The 22,732-nt window shown below is 47.2% G+C and overlaps 2 protein-coding genes across 5 annotated transcripts in view; one reads left to right on the top strand and one right to left on the bottom strand.

The window, feature by feature from the left end:
- Positions 1 to 22,732, bottom strand: part of rnaseh2c (ribonuclease H2, subunit C) — a 515,876-nt gene that overhangs the window by 10,795 nt on the left and 482,349 nt on the right. The gene's annotated exons all lie outside the window — the stretch shown is intronic.
- The window catches only part of LOC140189003 (kinesin light chain 2-like), a 57,872-nt gene continuing 35,861 nt past the window's right edge, over positions 722 to 22,732 (top strand). For 2 of the 3 annotated variants that reach the window (XM_072245673.1, XM_072245671.1), the window contains exons 1-3: positions 722 to 826; positions 14,788 to 15,047; positions 15,644 to 15,874. In XM_072245673.1, the coding sequence (XP_072101774.1) occupies positions 14,796 to 15,047; positions 15,644 to 15,874 (483 nt within the window). In that variant the 5' untranslated portion in view covers positions 722 to 826; positions 14,788 to 14,795. Of the gene's footprint in view, positions 827 to 1,508; positions 1,574 to 14,787; positions 15,048 to 15,643; positions 15,875 to 22,732 lie in introns of those variants that run through there. The other variant, XM_072245672.1, reaches the window with a different exon arrangement.

Raw genomic sequence — 22,732 nt, 5'->3', positions numbered from 1 at the left:
CGATGAAGCAGTGGAGGCTGCCTCAGTGAATACATTTAAGACGAGCAACACACATGAAAGTTGCTGCTGAATGCAGTAGGCCAGGCAGCCCGAGTCCTGACGAAGGGTCTCGGCCCGAAACGTTGACTGTACCTCTTCCTAGAGATGCTGCGTTCACCAGCAACTTTGATGTGTGAGATTCCAGCATCTGCAGATTTCCTCGTGTTTGCGCATTTAAGACAAGGTAGGATAGATTTTTGAATACACAGACACTGAGGTACCAACACCCGCATGAACTCAGACACACACACACACTCTCACACAAAAGCGGTGGCGGAGTCGGGGATCGAAACCCTGGTCCTAAGCCCCAGGCTCTGGTCTCTTCCCCCCTCCCAACCCCCCCTGCAGCTGTCAATCAACCAGCCCGTTGCCCATGCCAACCACTCACATCCTGGCATTGTGACGTCACCCGCAAATTTTTTTTCTGTTGTGTGTGGCAGAGCCCGGCAGCCGCCTTTAAGCGGGCGACCCCTTTAAGAGTGGTCCCCCTTCCGAACAAGTCGGCGGCCGGGCTGCGGTGCGGTGATGCTCGGCGGCGAGGGTGATGTCAGTCATTTCGTGGATTGTGGGAAAGTAAAGGAGCATCAGCTCGCCATATTTCCACCCCCTTGCATTCCAGGGATGCAAGGTCTGTTGCAGGAGCGCCCGATGTGGGAGGAGGCTGCAGCCTGAATATTCAGGGGGAGGTGAAAGAGAAGCTCAAGGTAGTACAGGAGCTAGCAAATAACAACGGGGGAAAAAAAGGGAGCAGCAACGCAGAAGCCCAGGTGCATTGGAGTTGAAAAAGGTAAACAAATACAGTTTGCAATGCTGTGTCGCTTGAATGATTCTTGCATTTCATTGCATTGATTTTTTTTTTTAAAATCTCCGCTTTGTGCGGGTTTTAAAAGCCTCTCTCGCAATCTCACCAGCAATTCCCTGGAGAAACGAAACGATGCATAAATCACTGGGGAATGGAGGTTTTTAAAATTCGCTTAGTTTAGCATATTCGCCGTCAGGGCGAATTAAAGCACCCTTCACTCCGTCCTCGATCGGAATCTCTTGTGAGAAGATTTTAAAATTAGCAATTTATGCATTTAAAAAATTTAACTTGTTTGGCAAATGCTTCTATGCTTGTAAATGAATGCAGGCGGACCACTTCATCTCTTTTATAATCCATTTAAAATAATCTTGCAGATAAATTTACTCAAAGGGTAAAATCAAGGTTCATAACCATTATTCTTCATTATTTTTAAATTTGCAATGATCGCTGAATAAGAGGCCGTCATTCATGTGGGTGCTGTTAATTGATTGTCGCTGGCCTGGGTAATATTCGTCGGCGGACAGTTATTCTCCCTGACGCGTGTGTTTTTTTTGGAGGCACCGCATTGCGTCTGGCGGCTCCGTGGAGATCTGCTGCCCCTCGGTGGCTGCGAGTGGGACTGCACCTAACCCGTGGAGGGTTGGGGGGTCCGCTGTGGACCACCAGCGTGGGGGATTGGGGCAGAAAATAGCGCCCTGAGGGGTGTTTTGGACGCTGGGGCGACTGTGCAGGGTAAGAGGGCTACCTACCTGCCCGAGGCAGACCCGGGCCGTCTGCGGCGGTGAGCTTCCCTCCCGCATTTCGCCACCGTCACCGCTACACCATCGTTGCAAGTCACAGAAATCCGCACTAACGCCGCGCAGCGTGAGTCACTGTCACCAAGAGTCACGGAACCCCCTGCTCTCTCACGCCGACCTGCATTGTCTTGTTATTCGTCCAATCCCTCTAAACCACGGGCTCCAAACTCTTTTTCTAAATGCCATGGACTAATACCATTAAGCAGGGCTACTCTAAATCTTTCCTATCAATGTACCCGTCCCAAGTGTCTTTTAAATGTTAAACTGCCTCTGGCAGCTCGTTCCGTATACTCATTTTAATTGGGAATAAATAGGCTGTTCCGGTCCTTTGACCCGCGTCACCCGACAATCCCTCAATTTAACCCCAGCCTAATGGCAGGACAATTTACAATGACCAATTACCTACCAACTGGTAGGTCTTTGGACTGTGGGGGAAACCCACGCTGTCACGGGAAGAACGTACAAACTCCTTACAGGCGGCGGCGGGAATTGAACCCGGGTCGCGGGTACGTTAAGCATTGTGCTGAACACTTGTGAAACTCTGTCTAAGGTCACCTCAGCCAGCTAGGGAGGGAGAAATGTCTTGGGCCTTTCTTTACAACTCAAGCCCTCCAGTCCCAGTAACAGCCTCAAACCTGGCACTCTATATTTTTTTTAAATCATTATTTCTCACATGTACATCGAAATGTACAGTGAAACGTACCGTTTGTGTCAGTGACCGACACAGTCTGAGGGTTTGCAAGTGTTGTCAACACAGCATCTCCACAACTTACTAGCCCTAACCTGGCAGCATCTCTAGGAAGAGGTGCAGTCGACGTTTCAGGCCGAGACCCTTCGTCAGTCCTGACGAAGGGTCTTGGCCTGAAACGTCGACTGCACCTCTTCCTAGAGATGCTGCCTGGCCTGCTGCGTTCACCAGCAACTTTTATGTGTATTGCTTGAATTTCCAGCATCTGCAGAATTCCTGTTGTTTTAGCCCTAACCTGTTTGTCTTTGGAAAATGGGAGGAAGCCTGCCCTGTCACGGGCAAATCGTGCAGACGGCGGCTGGAATTGAACCCGGAATCACTGGCGCAGTGGTAGTTTTGTCCTGGCCCTAAGCTGCCCCCTTCTTTTAATGACATCCTTCCTCTAACTGGGCGGCCGGATCTGCACACGGAACTCACAAGCATTCCTTGCCAATGTCTTGTGCATCTGCAACGTAACATCCCAACTTCTGTGATCATTATCCTGATCGCCGGAGGCCAGCGGACCAACCACCTTCTGTCGCCGTCCTGTCGACCCGTGTCTTCTAACTGTTAAACTGAGATCCCATCTACAGTCGTAAGCAATTCCCCCCCTCCAGCCCACGGATGCTACGTGACGCCCCGAGTTCTTCCACCAAGTTCTTTGCGCCGCGTTATTCCGGATTTGGGGGCGGCACAACGCGAGCGGTTCGGGTTCAATTCACGCCATCACCTGTGAGGCGTTTGTCCGTTCTCCCCCCCCCCCCCCCCAGGCTGCGTAGGTTTCCTCCGGGTGCCCTGGTTTCCTCCCACATTCCCAAAGATGTACGGGTTGGGGTGAGTGAGCTGTGGGCATGTCACATTGGTGGCACTTGCGGTCTGCCTCATCACACATTCGCACTGTGTTGGTCGCTGGCGGTATTTCGCGGTACATGTTGATGTACGTGACAAATAAAGCTCATTTTTTTGCGCATTGGTAATTTATCAGTCTTTGTTTTTATATAGCTTTTCGTAAATTCTGTTGTACTTTATTTTTTTGTAAAAGCCTGCAAGAAAGTGAATCTGAATATGTCGGTAAGACATATAGGAGCAGAATCAGTCCATTGAGTCATTTCATCACGGCTGATCCCATTTTCCTCTCAGCCCCAGTCTCCTGCCTTCTCCCCGTATCCCTTCATGCCAACCAAGAATCTGTCAACCTCTGCCTTAAATGTACATAAAGACGCGGCCTCCACAGCTGCCTGTGGCGATGGATTCCACAGATTCACCACCTTCCAGCTGAAGAAATTCCTCCTCATCTCCGTTCTAAAAGGACACCCCTCTGTTCTGCGGGTGTGCACTCTAGTCAAACTTCCCCACCATGGGAAACACCTGCTCCACATCCACTCTATCGAGGCCTTTCACCGTTTGATAGGTTTCAACAAGGTCACCCCAGTGACTACAGGCCCGGAGCCATCAAACACTCCTCATATGACAGGCCATTCAATCCTGGAATCGTTTTCGTGAATCTCCTTTGAACCCTCTCCAATCCTTTCTAAGATAAGGACCCAAAACTGCTCACAGTCCTAGGTGAAACCTCACCAGTGCTTTATGAAGCCTCAGCATTGCATCCTTGCTTTTATATTCCAGTCCTCTTGAAATGATTTCTAACATTGCATTTGCCTTCCTCGCCACAGACTCCACCTACAGATTAATAAATTCTACAAATTAAGAAAGGGGCTTCCCTTCCTCCACCATCATCGCTGCCCTCAAACACAGCTCTTCCATTTTGCGCTTGCTTGCTCTTACCCCATCCTCCCGCCACCCTACCAGGGATAGGGTTCCTCGTGTCCTCACCTCCAGTCTCTTCGTCCAGCACATAATGCTCTGAAACTTCTGCCACCTCCAACTGGATCCCACTACCAAGTACATCTTGCATCTTTCCCTCCTCTCCCCACCCCCCCGCCACTTTCCGCTTTCCACAGGGATCGCTCCCTACGCAACTCCCTTGTCCATTCGTCCCTCCCCACTGATCTCCCTCCTGGCACTTATCTTTGCAAGCAGAACAAGTGCTCTGCCCCCTCCCTCACTACCATTCCAGGCCCCTCCCAGGTGAGGCGACTCTTCACCTGTGGGTCTGTTGGGAGTCATATACTGCGTCAGACCCGGGGATTTGGAGGAGGTTGCTGCTGACTGTACCACTTGGCGACAGCTGTGTAGGGACGGGGTTGGTATTCTGGAGGTGGAAAGAACAACCAGAAGAGAGCCAGGAGAAATACAGCCATGGTTGCCACAACTACCACATACACATGTCCCACCTGCATAGAGCTTGTGGGTCCAGGATAGGACTGTATGGTCATCAAAGATCTCACTGTTAAAGGAGTGGATGTCGTCAATGGATTTCGATGGACAACTGAAGAAGACTGTGTCTGGTGCTCCTGGTGTGGCCTCTTGTACATCGGTGAGTCCCGATGTAGATTGGGAGACTGTTTCTCCGAGCTGCTATGCTCCTTCGTCTGCCAGAAGAAATGGAATCTCCCAGTGGCCACCTAGTTTGATTCTACTTCCCATTTCCGTTTGGTTATGTCAGTTCATGGCCTCCTCCACTGTCGTGATGAGGCCACACTGAGGATGGAGGAGCAACATCTTATATTGGCAGCCTCCAAACTGACAGCATGAACATCGATTTCTCAAACTTCCAGTAATTGCCACCCACCTTCACATTCCCCATCTCCCTTTTCCCCTCTCTCACCTTCTCTCCTTACCTGCCCATCGCCTCCCTCTGGTGCTCCTTCCCCCTCTTTCTTTCTTCCTCATCCTTCTGTCCTCTCCTCTCCGATTTCCCTCTTCTCCAGCCCTGTATCTCTTTCACCAGTCAACTTCCCAGCTCTTCACTCTATCCCTCCCCCTCTCCCAGTTTTACCTCTCACCTCGTGTTTCTCTCTTCCCTCCCCCACCTTTTAAATCTACTCCTCATTTTTTTTTCCTCCAGTCCTGCCGAAGGGTCTAGCTGTACTTTTTTCCATAGACACTGCCTGGCCTGCTGAGTTCCTCCAGCATTTTGTGTTTCTTGCTGCAAATTAACTTTTAGGGAATCCTGCACAAGGACTCCCAAGTCCCTTTGCATCTCAATTTCTTTGTATTTTCTCTCCATTTAGAAAATAGTCAACCCTTTCATTTCTTCTACCATAGTGCATGACCATACACTTCCCAACACTGTATTCCATCTGCCACTTCTTTGCCCATTCTCCTAATCCGTCTAAGTCCTTCTGTAGCCTCTCTACTTCCTCAAAGCGACCTGGCCTTCCAGCTATCTTCGTATCGTCTGCAAACTTTTCAACAAAGCCATCAATTCCATCAGCCAAATCATTGACATATAACATAAAAAGAATCGGTCCCAACACCGACCCCTGTGGAACACCACCGGTCACCGGCAGCCAACCAGAAAAGGCTCCCTCTATTCCCGCTCTTTGCCTCCTGCCAATCAGCCAGTGCTTCATCCATGCAGGAATCTTTTCTGTAATGTTATGGGCTCGTGGTAACAAATGGCAACGTACACTTAGTGGCCACTTTATTAGGTACGCCTGACCGTGATTGTTCCCAGCAAATTTTTCCGCAGAAGCGGTTTGCCATTGCCACCTTCTGGGCAGCGAGTTTACAAGTCGGGTGACCACAGCCATTATCAATAGTTTGTAGAGACTCTCCGCCTGGACTTGTGATCTACACCGGCTGCTCATATGACCATCCACCGGCTGTTCCCATGGTTTCATGTGACTCTGATCGGGGGGCTAAGCAGGTGCTAGGTCTTGCCCAAGGGTAACCTGCAGGCTAGCGGAGGGAAGGAACGCCTCACACCTCCTTTGGTAGAGACGTATCTCCACCCCGACACCCAAGATGAACAGCATTCACGAGAAATTAGAGAATTTTTTTACAAGGACACAATTGGAACAAAAATGAAATAAGATCTGTCCTCGTGGTTTGCAGCCAAAATTGAGAGGAATTAATTGAAGATAGACTGAGGTACATGTGACAAATCAGGCTGATCTTTACACTAACACCTGCAAACAAATGTTCTCAAAAGTGCTGCTTCCTTTTTTTTTTGTCTATGATTGACCCCTTGAAGCTGACTACAAATATAATTTCAGGCTACTTGTATCGGGTAGGAATTTGCAGAAACAAGAAATTAACTTTTATTGAATATAATGCATCTAATTACGTAATGGTGCTGACACTTTGCAATAGTTCAACTAAACTAAAAATGTTTTGTTGATGATTTTCATTTGTACTCAGTGTCTGAGGCTTCTCTCTCTAGGGTCCACCAATAATCAGCCAGCATTTATGGATTCGAGTTGCCCTGATACAGTTTCTCCACGACTGCAATGTCCTGGTGAAATATTTCACCATGCTTCTCACTGACAGCACCAAGATTGGCAGGGAAGAAGTCTAAATGGGAATGCAGAAAATGAACCTTAAATGACGTGTTGCACTTCATGGCTCTGTATGCTTGAAGCATGTTGCCAACCAGCTGCACGTAGTTTGGTGCTCTGTAGTTGCCAAGAAAAGTTTCCTTGAAAGCCTTCCATGCGATTTTCTCCGGTCCCACTAGAAGTCCTTCGAATTGCCTGTCATCGATGACCTGTTTGATTTGTGGACCAACAAAAATGCCTTCCTTAGTCTTGGCATCTGTTATGCTGACTTGATTTACGAATTGAAAAAACAAATATAGGCGATTTCAAGAAAAATGATGTGTGGTAGGGAAATTCCATGGTGATTTTCATGATTGGCACCCCAAAATCCATAAGAATTCGGGAAGCCAAATCTTTGTTATGTACTGTAATCAAGTCACCTCTCATCCTCCCTTGCTCCAAATAAAAAAGCCCCAGTGTGCTCAACCTCTCTAATCCAGGCAGTATCCTGGTAAATTTCCTCTGCACCCTCTCTAAGGCTCCATATTCTTCCTATAAATGGCGCAACCAGAAATGAACACAATACTCCCAAGTGTGGTCTGACCAGGGTTCTATAGAGCTGCAACATTACCTCATGTCTCCTGCTCTTTACAATAATCAAGTCTCCTCTCATCCTCCTTCGCTCCAAAGAAAAAAGCCCCGGCTCGCTCAACCTCTCCTCACAAGACGTGCTCTCTAATCCAGGCAGCGTCCTCTGCACCCCCCTCCAAAGCTTCCCTGTCCTTCCCACGCAGCCTTATCTGTTAAGGACTGTAAAGATTGTCTTTATTTGCGTGCCAAACCGTACAGTGAAGTGCATCATTTGTGTCAACGGCTGACGCAGTCCGAGGATGCGCCAGCGACGGCCCGCAAGTGTCACCGGGCCTCTGGCGCCAATGTGGCACGCCCACGGCCCCCTAGCCCTAACCTGTACGTCTTTGGAATGTGGGAGGAATCGGGAGCACCGGGGGAAACCCACAGGGGAGAACATACAAACTCCTTTCAGGGAGTGGTGGGAATTGAACCCGCTTCACTGGCGCTGTGGAGCAAGGGTCCTCAACCTTTTTTGCACCGCGGACTGGTTTAATATTGACAGTATTCTTGCAGGCCGGCCAACCAGGGTGGCGGGGTGGGTGTTAATCACGACCGGAATATAGGTGATAAGTCAACTATAAGTCACTTATAAGTGGTTAATACACTCAATTTCGTTTCTAAAGGGGTTTATCTAATGAATTTAATATTAAACACACAGCACATATTTTCCTCGCATGAATATAGTGATAAGTCAATAATAACAGTGCTCCCAAACCTCCGGGCTGCGAAGAATGCAGCGGTACAGCGTTGGCCGGGACGCACCCAGCACATCTTTAAGAAAAAAGCCGAAATAAACAAGCTAATTAATTACGTGCCAGGCGGCACCTAATCAATTATCTTGTTTCCTTCAGCTTTTTTTTCTTTTATAATATAATTTTTATTGAGTTTTCAAAAAGAATACATGAAAAGATAAAAACTACCCTCCCCCCTCCCCTTAACCCTCCCCCCCCCCCCATATATAGTCCTATCTAAAAAGAAAGAAGAGAAAAAAGAAAGAAAAGAGCCGCCTGGGTATTGGAAGGTTTCCACATGCTCCATGGGATTCAAAATCAATTTGGTATAATTATTTGTTACTTTCCCCAAGGGACCAAGGTCTTTATCGGAGCACTTAAATATGCCATCCTATCTTTTGTAAATAAGGGCGCCAAATATTCAAAAATGTTACATATTTATCTCTTGAATTATAAGTAATTTTTTCGAGTGGAATAGAACTAGCCATTTCATTATCCCAACAATCCATACTTAAATACGAATCAGATTTCCAAGTAACTGCTATAGTCTTCTTAGCTACTGCCAATGCAATTTTTATAAATTCTTTCTGATATTTATTCAATTTAAGTTTCAGTTTTATCCCTTCAATATCACCTAATAGAAATAATACAGGTTTATGTGGAAGTTGAGTTCCAGTAATTTGTTCCAATAAGACTCTTAAATTTCTCCAAAAAGGTTGAATTTTAAAACAAGACCAAGTAGAATGTAAAAAAGTACCAATTTCTTGATTACACCGGAAGCATTTATCGGATAGATTTGAATTTAATCTATTTATTTTTGTGGTGTAATATATAATTGGTGTAAAAAATTATATTGTACAATCTAAGTCGAACATTTATTGTATTTGTCATACTGTCAAGACAGAGTCTTGACCAATTTGTTTCATCAATATTAATATTCAGATCTGTTTCCCATTTTTGCTTTGACTTATGGATTCCTTGTTTAATTGTCTTCTTGAATCAAATTATACATACAGGAAATAAATTTTTTAATTTTCCCTTTTTGAATTAAAATTTCAATTTCATTAGGTTTTGGCAAAAACATTGTTTGACCCAGCTTACCTTTTAAGTAAGCCCTTAATTGAAGGTAACAAAAGAAAGTATTATTTGATATTTTATATTTATCCTTTAGTTGTTCAAATGACATCAATATACCTCATTCATAACAATCTCCTATAAATTTAATCCCTTTTTGGTACCAATTATATATAAGTTGATTGTCCATTGTAAAAGGAGTAAGTCTGTTTTGGAACAAAGGTCTCCTTGCTAATAGAGATTTCTGTGTTTCATTTTCAACATTTATCTTATTCCATAGATCAATCAAGTGTGTTAATATAGGAGATTCTTTCTTTTCCCATATCCATTTAGATTCCCATTTATATATAAAATCTTCAGGTCTATTTTCTCCTATCTTGTCTAATTCTATTTTAATCCATGCTGGTTTTCGATCATCGAAGAAAGATGCAAGTTGATTTGCTTTATAATAGTTTTTAAAGTTTGGAAGTTGTAACCCTCCTAACCCAAATTTACATGTCAATTTTTCCAATGATATTCTTGACATTTTACCTTTCCAAAGAAATTTTCTCATACATTTATTTAAGTCTTGAAAAAATTTGTGTGGCAAATTATATTGGTAATGTTTGAAACAAATACTGTAATCTAGGAAATATATTCATTTTTACAAAATTGACTCTACCTACTAATGTTATTGGTAGTATCATCCATTTGTCAAAATCTTCTTGAATTTTTTTCAATAGTGGTAAATAATTAAATTTATATAAATTCTTTACATCATTATCAAGTCTTATACCTAAATACTTTATACCATTTACCGGCCATCTAAATTGGGTTACTAATCGACATTGACTATAGTCTCCTTTAGTAAGAGGTAAAATTTCACTTTTATCCCAATTTATTTTGTAACCTGATACCTTCCCATATTCATCCAGTCTAGAAGATAATTTATGTAACAAATGTTGTGGGTTTGTTAAATAGATCAAAACATCATCGGCAAAAAGATTAATTTTATATTCCTCCTGATTAACTCTAAAACCCATAATATCTGGATCAATTCTAATTAGTTCTGCTAATGGCTCTATCGCCAGTACAAATAAAGCAGGTGATAATGGACAACCTTGTCTAGTTGACCTTTTTAACTGGAATGGTGTTGAAATTTGAGAGTTTGTCACTACTTTAGCCTTAGGGTTAGAATTTAAAGTTTTAATCCAATTTATAAAAGATGTTCCTAACCCATATTTTTCTAATACTTTAAATAAAAAATCCCATTCTAATCTATCAAATACTTTTTCTGCATCCAAAGCTACTACTATACTCTTCTCATCCCTTTTTTGTGCCAAATGAATTATACTGAGTAGCCGGGTTACATTATCTGCCAAATGTCTATTTTTAATAAATCCTGTTTGATCCATATGTATTAATTTTGGTAAATATTTAGATAAAATTCGAAAATTTTCGATAAAATTTTTGCTATTATTTTATAATCCGTATTCAATAAAGAAATAGGCCTGTATGATGTTGGTTTCATAGGATCTCTCTTTTTTTGGCAATACTATTACAATCGCTGTTGAAAAAGATTCTGGGAGTTTATGTGTTTTTTCTGCTTGACGTATTAGTTCCATAAAGAGAGGAAATAATAAATCTTTAAATTTTTTATAAAATTCAGGTGGAAAACCATCTTCTCCTGGAGATTTATTACTTTGGAGTAATCCTAAAGCTTCTTCAACTTCTTTTAATGTAAAAGGCATATCTAGTCCCTTCTGTTCTTCCAAATTCAATTTTGGAAGAGATACTTGTGATAAAAACCTTTCTATCTCATTAACATTATTTTGTGATTCTGATTGATATAATTCGGAATAGAAACTTTTAAAAGTTTCATTTATTTCAAGAGGTTTATAAGATATTTTATTTGCCCTTGTTCTAATTGCATTTATTGTTTTGGAAGCTTGTTCTGTTTTCAACTGCCAGGCAAGAATTTTATGTGCTCTCTCACCTAACTCATAATACCTTTGCTTAGTTCTTATAATTGCTTTTTCCGTTCTATATGTCTGAAGCGTATTATATTGTAACTTCTTATTGACAAGTTGTCTTCGTTTTTCTTCTGACATATATCTTTGAGATTCTTTTTCTAATTTTGTAATCTCTTTTTCCAATTGATCTAGTTCTGCCATATATACTTTCTTAATTTTAGACGTATAACTTATTATCTGGCCCCTAAGATATGCTTTCATCGCATCCCATAATATAAATTTATCATCCACTGAATGAAAATTTGTATCCAAAAAAAAAGATCTGCTTTTTCATAAAATCACAAAATTCTTGACGTTTTAATAATGTTGAATTAAATCTCCATCTATAAGCCACTTCTTCCTTATCAGCCATTATTATTGTCATTAATAAAGGAGAATGATCTGATAATATTCTTGCTTTATATTCCATATTTTTCATTCTGTGTTGAATATGCATTGATAATAGGAAAAAAATCTATCCTTGAGTAAGTTTTATGTCTATGAGAATAGAACGAATAGTCTCTTTCTTTAGGATTGATTCTTCTCCATATATCAATCAAATTTAAATCTTTCATCAATGATAAAGTTAAATTTACTACCTTCGATTTTATAACAGCCTTGGTTGATCTATCTGAGACTGGGTCTAAGCAAAAATTAAAGTCTCCTCCAATTAATATTTTTTCATGTGCATCCGCCAAATTCAAAAAAGCTTCTTGCATGAATTTAGCATCATTTTCGTTTGGTGCATAAATATTCATAAAAGTCCATAGTTCAGAAAAAAGTTGACAATGTATAATCACATATCTCCCCGCAGAATCAGTTATTACATTTTGTATTCTAATTGGTAACGTTTTATTGATCAAAATTGCTACTCCCCTCACTTTTGAATTAAATGAAGCCGCAACAACACTACCCACCCGATCTCTCTTTAGTTTCTGATGTTCTGTTTCCATTAGGTGCGTTTCCTGTAAAAAAGCTAAATCTATCTTCATTTTTTTAATATGTGTTAAGATTCTTTTTCTTTTCACTGGTCCATTAAGCCCGTTAACATTAAAACTCAAAAAATTCAATAAATTTAGTCATTATTCTTAACGAAGTTACTCCAATCTAAAACATTATTTATCTTCTCAACTCTCATAGTTCCTTGGGGAATCTCTTTGAACTTCACCATGTTGCTATGTGTTTCCCTCCCAACCCTCCAGGCAAAAAGAAAAAAAAAGATAGAAAGGATACAAAAAAAGAAAAAACAAAATACCCCCCCCACTAATGTTGTGAATGAAAAGATACACAACACTACCCCCCTCCATTTTATGGGTCGTGGCTAAAGCCACGCTTGCACACATGACTAGCGTAGCAATTGGTCAGTGCTTCTTCCAGCTCCCCCGCAACAAAAAAAATTATATATATATATACAGACAAAATTAATGTTACTATTCCCAACTAATATTCCTCCAATTTTAACCTTTCTTACCCCCCTCGTATAATTAATAATATATTTATACATTCATCCACCTTCAAAAATCCAACAAGTCCATTCTTTGACCCAATCTTCATCTTCAATCTATCTCGCTCCCCTGGATTTGTTCTTGTATCTGGTGAACATTCAGAGAATCTCGCACAAACTGCTCCGCTTTCTGGTAGTCATCAAAAAATCTTTTTTCTCCACCAGGCAAAAAAATCTTCAAGGTTGCAGGATAACGCAATATAAATTGATAACCATGATCCCATAGGGTTTTTTTCACTGGATTAAATTTCTTCCTTCTCTTCAAAAGTTCATAACTTATATCAGGGTAGAAAAAAACTTTGTTCCCTTGAATCATCAATGGCCCTTTTCTATCCTTGGCAGCTCGAGCAGCTGCCTGTAGAATCCTTTCCTTGTCTTGAAATCTTAAGAATTTTATTAAAATCGATCATGGATATTGGTCATCTTTTGGTTTTGGTCTTAGAGCTCTATGTGCCCGCTCAATTTCAATTGGTCGAACCTCCTCTTCCATTTGCAAAACTTCCAGGATCCATCTTTGAAAAAATTCTATTGGTTTTTCTCCCTCCATACCTTCTTTAAGACCAACAATTTTAATATTATTGCGTCTACTGAAATTTTCCAACATGTCCACTTTCTCCAAGAGTTGATTTCTTTCCGAGTTCCAGACAAGCAGATCATTTTCTGTTTTTTCCACTCTATCATTCATATGCCCCATTGTTCTTTCCATCTTCTGAAGCTTCTTATCCATTTTGTCCTGTCTTTCCATAGCTTTATTATAGCACATCTTCATATCTCTAAGCTCTTCTCTTACTTTTCTTAGTTCAGCCGCTAATTGCAATATAGCCTCTCTTATGTTTCCATCAATTCCTTTACTTCCAATCGCTTCCAGTTCTTCCTCCTGTTCTTCATCTGTGTTCTCTGCGGAATCCAATTCTGACTCTGAGTCATTTTCCATTGCAGTGGCTGTCGGTCCTTGTAGTTTGAGTTGTGTCGATTTGCGCATGCGCATTTCCGGTGTCTTCTTCGGAGAAACCGCTACCACCGCCATTGCTCCCTGTTCTACCGAAGGAGATCCAACCTGAGTCCGAGGCTCCATCGTTGCAGTAGGCCCTTTTTTCTTCCCCTCTCGCGGCTGCTTCGCAACAGCAGACTTCTTTTGTTGCGGTTCAGGAGGCATATCGTAAAGTAGTCTTGCAAAGTTTATAAATAGTTTTCGGAAAGTATTTATTTGTTTTGTTTAAACGGTACTTTGCTGATTTTTTACGGGAGAGCTGGATTTACACGTCTCAATCCCACGTCATCACGTGACGCCCCCTCCGGCTTTTTTTCCTTAAAGATGTGCAGGGTGCGTCCCGGCCACCGCTGTACTGCTGCATTCTTCGCGGCTCGGAGGTTGGGGACCACTGAATTATAAGTCACTAGCATCGTAACATTTTAAGTAATGTTTGGATATTAAACACACAGCACATATTTTCCCCGTATGAACATATAAAATCATTGCTACACACCAATATCACTGAATCAGTGGGAGCCCTGGGCTTGTTTCCCTGCAACAAGACGGTCCTGTCGAGGGGTGATGGGAGGCAGCGATACTCGAAGGGGGTTCCTTATGTCCAGTCTATTCCGCAATGTAGTTTGCACAGAGATATGATGCTGGAAACAACTTTTTCAGTCCTTTCGTGGCTATCTCAGGATATTCAGCCTTGACTTTGATCCAGAATGCTGGCAGAGATGTTATGTCAAACATACTTTTCAGCCCGTCGTCATTTGCAAGCTCGAGGAGTTGATCTTCTTCCCGCGCTGACATGGAAGATTCACCGGAAACATTCACAAATGGGTCACGGACCCATTCCTTTGCACGTCTCGGGTCACTGATGACCTTGTGTGCGTTAAAGTTCAACAGTGGGCGTGACAGGGAATGAGGAAAGGTGCAGCTGACTCGTGTCGTCTCATATCGCCAAATCCTATCATTTCCTCGCGGCCCGGTGGTTGGGGAACAGTGCTGTAAAGCATTACACTAACTGCTGCTCTACCCTCTAATAGCCTTAATGTTCCAGCGCAGGTGGGAGAGTGGGGGAGGGCTGAATGTTGCGGAGAAGAGATTTCTAACCCTCCGTTTTCCTGCCAGACGGGACCATGTCGGCCATGGTCTACCCCAGGGACGAGAGGCTGGAGAGGCTGACGCAGGATGAGATTGTGATGAGCACCAAGGTGGTGATGCAGGGGCTGGAGACCCTGCGGAACGAGCACAACTCCATCCTCAACACCCTGCTGGACGCCATGAAGTCCCTGCAGAAGGGCAGCCAGGAGCCCAGCGTGGCCCAGGAGAAGTCCTGCCTCCTCCAGAAGTCTCTGGAGAGCATCGAGCTGGGTCTGGGGGAAGCCCAGGTGAGTTCGGGGATGGGGTGGGGGTTAGAACTCATCGGGGGATCTGGAGGAGGAGGGAGGGCAGGAAGGTGGGGTGATCAGAGGAGGGAAGTGAGAATGATTGGTGAGGGAACTGATGGGGGGGTTGAGGGGGAAGAGTTTTGGGGAGATATCAGTACTTGATGGGCCAAATGGCAGTTGGCTGTGCCGGTAGCGTGGTGGTGGGACAGCAAGAGTTAATGGGGCATGTGAAGGTTGCCTCCGCAGTCAGGGAGGGGAGGGAGGAGAATGAGGGATGAGGGGAGGGAGGGAGCAGAGTGAGGGATGGTGGGGGAGAGCAGAGCACGGGACAGAGAAGGTGGTATGGAGGGAGCGGAGATCCAGGGGGGTGGTATTGGGGGGGGAGCAGAGAGCAGGACGGGGGGGTGGGGGAGAGTGTGTTGGACAAACACCTCTCCCCCCCCCCAACCCAGACACACTCCCTCCCTTGTATCTCTCTCTCTCTCTCTCCCCCTCGTGATCCTCCCCACCCTCCTCGCGACTCCCTCCCCCTCCCCCGTGTGTGTGTGTGTCTCTCTCTCTCTCTCACTCTCCCCCCCTCCGTTTCCCCGGTCCAGGTGATCCTGGCGCTGTCGAGCCACCTGAGCACGGTGGAGTCGGAGAAGCAGAAGCTGCGGGCGCAGGTGCGCCGCCTGTGCCAGGAGAACCAGTGGCTCCGCGACGAGCTGGCGGGCACACAGCAGAAGCTCCAGCGCAGCGAGCAGGCCGTCGCTCAGCTCGACGAGGAGAAGAAGCACCTTCAGTTCATGAACCAGATCAAGAAGTTCGACGAGGACGTCTCCCCCTCCGTGAGTGGCCCTGGGGTCGGGGGCTTCGCCCGCCAGCACGGGAGTGAATTCTTGCTCTACGGTCCTGTCCTTAATCGCCGCATTTCAACGATTAGATACAGATTTGTCTCATATACATCCAAACTTGGTTCCTTAAGGTTGTCATAGCTGGGTGTCGGGGTGTGGAAAAGCTCCCAATGGCGTACATCTCAAATAACCTCTGACAACCATGTCCAGCTCCTGGCCTTCACGTGTGGCTTAGCTACTAACCCCTGGTGGAACTCATTTCTACTGACCCGAGAAGGGGCAGAGCCAAAAAACCAGTAGCTTCGGGTTTGGGGCTGGTCAGCCGTGGCTGGCAGCTCTTCCCGGAGATGGGAAGCTCTGATGCCAAATCTCCGCTGCCTTGCGGCTGCACCCACTCAAGGGGAAAGGCTTCGGGATTGAACCTGGAGGAAAATTCTGGAGCAGGGAGTCCCCGAGGGAGTCCTACGTTGAGTTCAACGCCAACCGGCAGCTCCTGGTGCCGAACTGTATCGGTCTCTGCCGTGCATTTGGGTTCATCAGCTGCGTGGAGAGGGGGAGCTTACTGCATGGACTTGTCTGTTTTCCCTCAACCCCATTCTCTTGCTTTCTCCCCGACCCTTTGATTCCCTGACTAACCAAAGAACCCTTCAACCTCCACTTTAAACCTACCCAATAACCTGGCCTCCACAGCCGCCTGTGGCAACGAATTTCACAGATTCACCACCCTCCGGCTGAAGAAATCCCTCCTCGTCTCTGGTGTAGAGGGACGTCCCTCTATTCTGAGGCTGTGCCCTCTGGGTCGAGTTGTTGGCGTCCCTCTCCACATCTCGTCACACTTCGGGCGACAACCTTTCCGTTTCTTTAGCAATTTGGTCTTTTTTTTAAACGAGGCTGAGTCACTCGACGCCCAACCCAGCGCGGATGGAAGGCGTGCGAGGAGCCAGCCGGATTCGGAACCCGACACCGCCACACCGCCGGCGGGACTCTGGTCCCAGACTCCAGACTTCTGATGAACCCAAAGGGACGGCAGAGACCAATACCATTTGGTTCCAGGAGTTGCCGGTCGGCGTTGAACTCGAAGCAGGACTGCTTCGGGGACTCCAGCTCCAGATTTTTCCCTTGGGGTTCACTCCCGAAGCCTCCCCCATGAGCCGCAAGGCAGCGGAAGTTTGAGATCAGAGCTTTCCTCCCCCTAAACCAGCTTGTTTTAAGGCCCCTTTTCTTGTCAGTAGAAACGGTTCTGCCGGACTTAGTAGCTAAGCCATCCGTGCAGGCCAGGAGCTGGACTTGGTCTTCAGAGGCGATTTGAGACGCACGCCTTTGGGAGCATTTAATAAGTCATGGGAGTTTATCCCACTACCACCTCCGGCTATAACAACCTTAAGGAACCGATGGACCCCTGCCATTAGATTATGAGAACACTCAGTCCTCTTTTATTGTCATTTAGAAATGCATGCATGCATTAAGAAATGACACAATGTTCCTCCAGAGTGATATCACAGAAAACAGGACAAACCAAAGACTAACACTGACAGAACCACGTAATTATAACAGCAATGCAAAACAGTACCATAATTTGATAAAGAACACACCATGGGCATGGTAAAAAAAAAAAAGTCTCAAAGTCCCCGAGTCGATCGACTCCCGAGTCCCCGATAGCAGGAGGCAAAAGGGAGAAACTCCCTGCCATAAACTTCCAGGCACCGTCAACTTGCCGATACCTTGGAAGCAGCCGACCCCAGCTGACCCTGAGTCCATCCGTCCGAAAACTTCGAGCCTCCGACCAGCCCCTCCGATACAGCCTCCCGAGTGCCATCCTCTGCCGAGCGCTTCGACCCCAGCCCCAGCAACAGGCAATAGGCAAAGCCAAGGATTTGGGGCCTTCCCCTCTGGAGATTCCAGTTACCACACGGTGGCAGCGAAGCGGGCATTTCAGAGGTTTTCCAGATGTTCCTCCATACTCTCACGTCCATCTCCATCAAATCAGAATTGTGCACGGACCCCTACTTGACAGATGACAGATATCATTCACCGGGGAGGCCGCGCGGTCATTAACCGAGGAGATCCTTGACCCCAGGTTGGGGTCCCCTGCTCTAAACCTTTCCTGCCCACATTCCTGTCGAAGCAAGTTGTATGCAGAATCAGGTCCATCATCACTGACGTGTATGGTGAAGTTGTTGTGGCAGCAATACATTGTAATACATTTTTAAAAAAAGATTATGTTATAGTAAGAAATATATAAATAGTGCAGAAAGAGAGCAAAATGCAAAGGGAAAATTACCTTTCCTATCCGCGTACCTGTCCAAATGCCCAAAAACAGGTACACTTTATTCTGACTTTCCACCGACATACTGTACGTCGTGAAGATGATTGTACAGTGCAAAACGTAGAAGTAACTATAGGATATATAAAGTAAACAGTGTATGTCACATCTACATTGAGACATACGGTGAGAAGAGTTGTTTGTACTGACGACCAAGGACGTGCTGAGGGCAAGTGGAGCCGCAGTCGGAGAGGGTGTTTTACACGAGCGGTGGTAACCGCGAGGCGGTGATTGGCAGGCGCGCGTCCAGAGTGCGAGACGGTTCGGAGGAGACTTTTGCCCGGAATCTAACCCAGCAAGGGCAATAATTTGGTGAGCTGTTGTCATGTGTACCGAGGGACAGTGGTAGGATCTGTCCTTGAGCCTGGTGGGATGAGCTTTCAGGCTTTTGTATCTCTGCCCGATGGGAGAGGGGAGAAGAGGGAATGTCCGGGGTGGGGGGGGGGGTCTTTGATTACACTGACTGCTTTACTGAGACAGTGAGGAGTGTAGACAGAGTCCACGGAGGGGAGCCTGGTTTCTGTGATGTGCTGAGTTTCCCCACGACTCTCTGTAGTTTCAAGCAGTCACGGGCAGAGCGGTTGCTGAACCGAGCCGGGATGCATCCGGTTTGGATGCTTTCTGTGGTGAGGGTCAACAACACCTGCCAAGACAGTGTACCGGGAGCTTCACTCTGTGTCTGACCCTGGGAGTGTGTGATGGGACGGTGTAGAGGGAGCTTCACTCTGTCTCTGACGCTGTGAGTGTGTGATGGGACGGTGTGGAGGGAGCTTCACTCAGTGTCTGACCCCCGGGAGTGTGTGATGGGACGGTGTGGAGGGAGCTTCACTCAATGTCTGACCCTTTTTTTTTTCTTTTTAAACAAATTCTTTATTACAAATGTCGGTGCTATACAATATGTACAAAACCAGTGACTAACACATTTACTACACTACAAACAGACCCAATACATGTTAAACCAATATATTTCCATCCTCATCAATGATGGCATTTACACCCCGCGGAGCCCAACGGTCCCGGAACATCTCTACAGTTGCCGTGGACTGTGCGTATTCCTTTTCAATGTTCACCCGGGCACGAACATACCCCCTAAACATACCAGGCAGTCCGCCCGGGAAGAACCTCCTGCCACCCTTTTCCAGGAGCCACGGATGGCAATTTTTGCCAGCCCCAGGAGCAAGTTGACAAGGATATCCTCATCCCTCTGTGCCCCCCTCCTTACTGGATGACCATATATGAATAGGGTGGGACTGAACTGCAACCAGAAGGCGAGAAGCAGCCCACGCAAATATGCGAAACGGGGCTGCAGCCTCACACACTGCACGTACATATGGTACACGGTCTCCTCCAGCCCGCAGAAGTGACACGCAGCTGGGAGATCCGTGTACAGACTAAAGAACTTATTGCAGGGCACCGCTTTATGCAGCACCCTCCAGCCGAGATCCCCAAGGTGCATGGGAACGACTCCCTTGTAAAGGGACTTCCACTGGGGACCCCTCTCACCTCCAGGTGGAAAGACCGACCGCCATGACGTGTCGGGACGGTGGACAAAGGCTAGGAAGTGGAGGGTGTGGAGCAGCAGCCCATAAAGGTACCTCCTGCCTGCATCCCTGAATGGGATTGTGGGTGTCCATGAAAGATGGCTCAAGTTGTGTGGATTTGTCTCTCAGGTAAGGCTGCGGGGCCTGGGCCCGATGAGCAGCTCAGCCCGAGTCGATCCACACACCTGAGCCGCACTATCATCCGTTGAGACAGGGCAAGGGTCGGCCAGGACCCCGCCCTCTGCCAGAGGAGGGGATTCCCGGCCTGAGGCAACCATGTTCCAGACTCTCAGTAGGTCCTGATAGAAGCCGGGCAGCCTCTGCAAAGCAGCACGGCTGACGCCCGCCGGTGGTAGCTGCATATCTTCGTGAAGGCAGCAGCCCCTCCAGAGGAAGAAAGTTGCCAACACGTGCCACCTGGGAGGGTGCTCGGCATACAGGAATCTCTGCAGAGTCCTGAGGCGGAGAGCCGGCAGTCGTGTGCGTACACACACCAGCGACTGTCTGCCCTCTCCTACTGGGAGACTCAGAACCGCTGCAGAGACCCAGTGCTTCCTGTTTCCCCAGAAGAAGTCCACTAGCTTCCTCTGCATTCTAGCGACAAAAGGGGCAGGGGGGGGCCAAGGTGACCATCCGGTACCACAACATGGAGGCCACCAGCTGGTTTATGACCACCACCCTGCCTCGATAGGAAAGCACCCTGAGAAGGCCTGACCAGCGCCCTAGCCGGGCCATGACCTTTGTCTCCAGGTCCTGCCAGTTCACCAGCCAGGTCTCCCCAGAAGGACTCAGGTAGACCCCCAGATAGAGAAGGCGTCTGGTGCTCCACTCAAAAGCTGTCATCTCCTCCGGCAGGGAGTCCACCTGCCACTGGCCTACTAAGAGTCCGGAACATTTTGCCCAGTTGATCCTGGCGGAGGATGCCACCGAGAAAACATCTTGGCACTCGCGCATCCTCCGCAGGTCACAGAGGTCTGTCATCATGAGGAGTACATCATCGGCGTAGGCCGAGAGGACGACCCCCATGTCCGGTTCGCGCAGAACCAGACCTGTCAGCCTTCGCCGAAGAAGGCTGAGGAATGGCTCGACACAGATTGCATACAGTTGACTGGACATGGGGCACCCTTGACGCACTCCTCTTCGGAAGTGGATAGGTCCTGTCAATGATCCATTAATCTTAACTAGGCACTCTGCGGCAGAGTACAGGAGCCGAACTCGGGCCACAAAGTGTGGTCCGAGCCCAAAAACCTGCAGGGTGCCCACCAGGAAACTGGTCCACCCGGTCAAATGCCTTCTCCTGGTCAAGAGAAAGAAACGCTGCCGGGGTCCCAGTCTCCTGGAGTAGGTGGATCAGGTCCCGTACTAGGTGGACATTGTCCTGGATGGAGCAGCCCGGGACTGTGTAAGATTGGTCAGGATGGACCACCTGTCCAATTACCGAACCCAGACGGTTGGCCATTGCCCGGGCGAAGATCTTGTAGTCCGCACACAAGAGGGAGACCGGCCGCCAGTTCTTTAGCAGGCGGAGGTCTCCTATCTTGGGCAGTAGGACCACAACAGCTCTTCGCCATGAGAGGGACATTTCTCCAGTGGCTAGGCTATCCCCTAGGACAAGGCTGTAATCATCCCCCAGGACATCCCAAAAAGCCTGATAAAACTCAACACTCAGTCCATCCAAACCAGGGGACTTGCCCCTCCAGAGTTGCCGAAGGGCAGTGGACAGCTCCTTGTGGTCCAAGGGATTCACAAGCAGCCTGGTGCTGAGAATGAGAGAGCTTTGTCTCGTCTCCTCTTACACTATTCGGTACACTTGCCTCCAGAGAGGCGCTGACTTGTAGGTCCTGGGTGGAGGTCTCCAGGGCTGCCTCATTTGTGCAAACAGGGCTATCACAAGCTTTTTGCACAACCACACCATCTACCCCAGGGCTGGTGGCTACATCTGGGGACTCAGGTTTGGAACTAACCCCTATCCGGATTCCCACCCCTTCCTGGGACTCCCCCGCATCTACATCCCCTGCCTTCTTGCGGGAACGTTCCCTTCTCCTCTTCACACCGGAGGAGCACACAGGTGCAGGCTTCACCGATGGGGCGGCGCTCTCTGTTTCCATCGCCCCGTCTGCTTGCGCACCTCCCCGAGCCCCACGCTCCACTTCAGGCGAAATGGGTGTGAGCTCTGCAGCCTCAAAGGCCCGCTTCTTAGGGTGTTTGGATTTCCCCTTTGCCTTCTTACTCTGTACAGACTCCACCCCGTCCCCCACCTGAACCACAGGGAGAGGAGCAGGGACCGACCCAACCGTAGGAGTAGGGACAGGGGCAGGGTGAGGGGCTGGGGCAGGATCACGGGCGGGGGCAGGGTCAGATGCAGGCGCAGACGCACGCGCAGGAGTAGGATCGGGGCAGAGGTAGCTGGGGCACTGGTGCCCGAAGTGGGCTCCCTCGGGTTCCGGGTGGTAGGACAGTCCCTCTAAAAATGCCCCACCTCCCTGCACCCATGGCACCGTGGGCGCTTGGAGCTCCAGTACACCTGATAATCTACTCCCTCGTGCCGGACAGTAAACCGGCCCTCAACATCGTCCTCCCTTTCCAGCTGCATGAATACCTGACGCCGGAAAGAGATTACGGTGCGGAGGGTGCGTCTCTTAAATTTGTGTCGGATGGCAGTGATCTCCGACCTTACTTGCCCTAAACGGGCCAGGGGGGGAAGCAGGATACGTTGCGTGGGGGCCGTCACCAGCTCCATAGGTAAAAAGATGTTGTCTACCGTGACTCCCCTGCTTAGGGCCCGGTGCACTAGCTCTTCATTCGCCAGATAGAACACCGCCTTTCCGAACTCCTTCTCGGTGGCCAGAATACCACCTTTCCCCACAAGGTCCTCCATTGCCTCCGCGCACTTTTCTAGTGTCATTCCAGGGCGCAAAATACATTGCACCCCACGTTCCACCTTCACCGACCGAAACAGGGCGTTGTCCGAGGCCGGGGAGGCAGCCG

The sequence above is a fragment of the Mobula birostris genome, chromosome 28 (genome assembly GCF_030028105.1).
Source record: "Mobula birostris isolate sMobBir1 chromosome 28, sMobBir1.hap1, whole genome shotgun sequence".
NCBI lineage: Eukaryota > Metazoa > Chordata > Chondrichthyes > Myliobatiformes > Myliobatidae > Mobula > Mobula birostris.
Note: the sequence above shows the minus strand (reverse complement) of the source record. Positions and strands in the feature narration are given on the sequence as shown.